Source organism: Monoraphidium neglectum (assembly GCF_000611645.1).
Source record: "Monoraphidium neglectum strain SAG 48.87 unplaced genomic scaffold scaffold03071, whole genome shotgun sequence".
Lineage (NCBI taxonomy): Eukaryota > Viridiplantae > Chlorophyta > Chlorophyceae > Sphaeropleales > Selenastraceae > Monoraphidium > Monoraphidium neglectum.
In genome coordinates, this window is record NW_014010557.1 from 3157 (window position 1) to 7285 (window position 4129).

Below are 4129 nucleotides of genomic sequence, written 5' to 3' on the forward strand. Positions count from 1 at the left end.
ATGACGACGCGTGAGCAGCCGGCCTCCCAAGGGACTTGCCTGCTGGGCGGCCGTCAGCTTAGTGCAGCATGGTCTGCTCGGCACTATGGCGTCTGTGGAGGAGTGTTTATGATACTTTGTGCAATAAAAACGGCACTGCCGCCGGCTCAAGTGGAGCAGCAGCGAACCAGACCGCACTTGCTGCACCTCTCAACACCGCAGGGCTGAGGAAGCACAGGAAGAAGCGCGGGCACGTCAGTGCCGGCCATGGACGTGTGGGGAAGCACCGCAAGCATCCCAGCGGCCGTGGTAACGCGGGTGGCCAACATCACCACCGCATCCTCTTCGATAAGTACCACCCCGGCTACTTCGGAAAGGTGCGACGACGCCATGCATCCAGATCTGAGCGCCGCGGGGCGCCTCACCTTGGCCACGGCTGGTCGCACGGCCCCGCCATCAGCTGTACTGCTGCTCGCACGTCGCTCACGCGCTGCGCTGATTGTTTGCGTCTTGCAGGTCGGCATGAGGCACTTCCACTACAGCCGCAACAAGTACCACTGCCCGATCGTCAACCTGGACAAGATCTGGTCCCTGGTTGGCGAGGAGGTGCGTGACTGTGCTGGGCTTCAGGCGGGGTCGATTGCATGTGATGACTTGGTCATTCCCTTCGGTTTCGCAGCAGGCTTGCGGCCAAACATGATGTTTTGAGTGGCAGTGATGTGACTGGCACGCGGCGTGCGAAGAGGCGTCAGCACAGTGACAGGCGGGAAAAGTGGGCCAGGCGTGCACATGTCAGGCAAGCGCCCAGCAAGCTGGCAGCACCACGGCCATTTGCGGCGCGTACAGCGGCAACAGCAGTGGCCACGGGGTGCGGACGTTTATATGCCACCAGTACTGGCGGGCGTGGTGCGGCAGAGGCCTTTGAAGGAGCGGCGGCTTCAGCGCTTGGAACGGCGCAAGGGCGGCCGCGCGCGGCGCTCGTCGCGCCTTTTGCTTTGCAGCGGCTTGGGGTGGCAGCAGGATCTGGGGCAGGATAGACTTGTCAGCCCTGCGCCGCAGCGGACAACGCAGTGGTGCCGGACTGTGCTCATATGCTCAGGGGGCGGGCGCTCAGCTTCTTGTGCCACTTGGGTCAGACGCAGCGGCACCGCCAGCAGCAGGCAGCGCCAGGGCGCAGGCGTTCGCGCCTGCTTGCGTGTGCAGGCACCTGCTGCGACCTCCTCACCCGTGCGTGCCGAGGCTGTGTCGCGGCGGTGGCGCTCCTGCACGCGTCAACACGCCAAAGCGCTGCTGGGAACCAGTCAGCGGCCGCGACCCAGCCCTCCTCAGATCTGGAGTCTGTTGCCATTGCAGCACCAGCTGGCGGCGTGCTCAGCGGCAGCGCCAGCAGGCAGCTGCCGCACGACATTTCACCCTGTCCCCACGCACCCAGCCGGTGCCGTTCGCACGCCGCAGCTCGCCGACCCACCTGGATGCACCCACCCACAGGGTCCCACCGCGCACACCACCCGCTGCCCCCACCCGCTCCCCCACCATGTCAGGCGCGCGAGGCAGCGGCCAAGGACAAGTCCTCGGCCCCCGTGATCGACGTGACCAAGTACGGCCTGTTCAAGGTGCTCGGCAAGGGCCAGCTGCCCGCGCAGCCGCTGGTCGTGAAGGCCAAGTTCTTCTCCAAGCTGGTGGGTTTGGTTGGGGAAAAACATTCGCTTCGCTGGGGGTTTGGGGCCGGGGCCGATACGCCCTTGCGTGTCGGCTTGGGACGGTGTGGACAGCAGACGCGGGTGCCAGGCGCACGGGAGCGGGGCTGCAGCTGCGCGCGGCGTGTTTTCGCGGCAGGCGGCCGCATGGGTGTGCGGGGCTGTGGATCGGAGCCTCGCCGCGGGCCGAGCGGCGCCTCGATGGGCGTGCCTGCGGAGACGTGGTGCGTGTCGCGCGGCGGCTGGCCTTGTTTGCGGGGTCCCGCCAGGGGCTCCTGAGACATCCTCCCTCAATCCCATTGCAAGGGTCCCCGCGTGTGCTGGCTGCCCACACAACTGCAGCCCAACCTCCTCATGCCCGCACTATTCCAACCCGTTCCCCCCCCTCCCATCCTGCCAACAGGCCGAGAAGAAGATTAAGGAGGCCGGCGGCGCTGTCGTGCTCACCGCCTGATCAGATCAAATCGCGCGATCCGATCCATCCGACCCGCCTCGGCGGCGTTGTAACAAGCCGCGGCTGAGATGGGATGCGGCTGCGTGAAATGTGGGGGCCACGCAATGCGGCTCGGGGTTGGTTGTGGGGGTGGTTGGTCGGCAGCTGTGGAGCGGGGGCGGTTGGGTGGCTGAGATCGCGCGCCCAGGATGCGACGCTCGGCCTTGCAGGTGCTCGGTGTCAAGAGCGTAGGGATCAGTCGCAGCTCAGCGAAGCGGCGTTTTCACACATCACGGTGGCAGCTCGGAAGCGCGGGCTGCCGCACACTGACCGACCCATCCCGGCGCATGAGTTGCATTCCCCGAATCTGTCGTGCATGCGGTGCGCAGCGTCAACGCAGTGGCGTGCCACCCTGCAAAGCATGATTCAACACCACGCTGACTCGGCGGCGGCCTCACAAGGGGGGCAGCTGCCACCGTTCAGCCGCGGGCACTGCACCGTTGAGTGAGGTGTCATGCAAGTGCCCTCCACAGCGAGCTTCCTTTTTAGGTCATTACACACGCTCTTGATATCTACAATACGACGAGCGGTCCGTTGCCGGTGCAACGAAGTACAGTTGTGCTGGCGAGTCAATCGTGCTGGAGCTAAAGGGTGTTCTGGAGGCACTGTGAGAAGGAATGTCGCTGCTAGAGGCGGAAGAGCTGCTGTCGCGATGGTGCGCCAGGGGTTTGGCACCCAGATCAGCGGGGATGCCCTGCGATGGAGGCCGGAATCGAATAATGTGCGCTGCCAGTGTGTATCACAAACATCAACAGCCCAAGGATATGTCCCTGGAAGAGCCCTGTGCAGCTTCAGTGTCGATGCTGCAAAGCAGCGCGTTGCCGCAAAACGGCGGGCTCAACTGCCGGTCCCGCGGCCATCAATCGCAACGCCCCTTTCCAACACCCCGTGCAGCCGCGCGCTCAGCCAAAAGGTTGCGATCTATGCCAAGAGGCTTGTCGGGGAGAGCGATGCTTTAGCTGTGGAGGTGGGGGGCGGCGTTGCTGCTGCGCGTTGCGGGTGTGACCCTGCATGGTGGGGGGGGGGTGCACCCGAATGAGTAAGACAATCAAATTTCTGCACGGTTGCGCCTTTGAAGGCCGCACGAACACTGCGGCTCAAATCGCATCAAACGGCCTCTGGCAGTTGCCTAATTGCTTCCAGCCCGCGTGCGCTGGTGCCGCACATTCCAGCAGCCGCAGGCCGCAGGTGGCCCCGCGTGGCCGCCCCGCGGGTCGCCTGCTGGCGCGGACCTCGTTAGTCGATCTGAGTGCATGCGTCTGTCCACCCTTGACGTATTGTGTGCAGGTCAAATCACTCCAGGCGTCGATCACGGCGCTGCGGCGCGGCGCCGCTGACAGGATCGCGGATGACTCCGAGCTCGAGCACGTGGGTTGACTAATCGCCGTCCGGGTTTAGTCATGCCTCCGCGCGTTGCTCGCCGTTGGGCAGCCGGCGCGCGCGGCGCGTGTTCGCAGCGCGTGTTGGCTGCGCCCGGACAAACATGGCGGCTGGGGGCACGCGGCTCGCGTCCATCATGTTTAGGGGGCACTGCAGAACACGCAGAATACAGAGGGTTGGTCAGCCGCTTTTCAGGCTGCAGGGGACCTGGAGGTCGACACGTCATCCTTCGCGACTCTGGAGGCCCATCAGTCACCCACACCTGCGCACGCGTCACTCGTCACTCGCAACAACACCGCCCGTCCGTGTCCCCCGCGCGCCGCGCCGCCGCCGCGGGCGTCACTGGCGCCCGCAGGTCCTGGAGCTGCTGTCTGACGCGTCGCACACGCTGACGGGGATGGGGCCCGGCGGTGACCTGTGAGTGACGTCACTCAGGACGGGCGGCGGGGCGCCCCGGCGGATTGGTGGTGCGGCCGCGGCGGAGGCGCTGGCGATGCGTTGCCCGTCGCCGCCGAGGCAGCCGCGGCGACGGGGCGCGCCACAGCGCGCGCATGCCCGGTGCCCTGCCCCGCTACGGCCC

The 4129-nt window shown here is 65.9% G+C and overlaps 1 protein-coding gene across 1 annotated transcript; it reads left to right on the forward strand.

Annotated features, from left to right (window-relative positions):
- Positions 1–2130, forward strand: MNEG_12114 (60S ribosomal protein L27a-3; the record flags this gene model as incomplete). The annotated part of the gene is made up of 6 exons (XM_014039415.1): positions 1–10; positions 202–356; positions 496–585; positions 776–847; positions 1521–1658; positions 2080–2130. 6 exons carry the CDS (start codon positions 1–3, stop codon positions 2128–2130), a joined length of 516 nt encoding a protein of 171 aa, XP_013894869.1.
- Positions 2131–4129: the final 1999 nt, after the last annotated feature.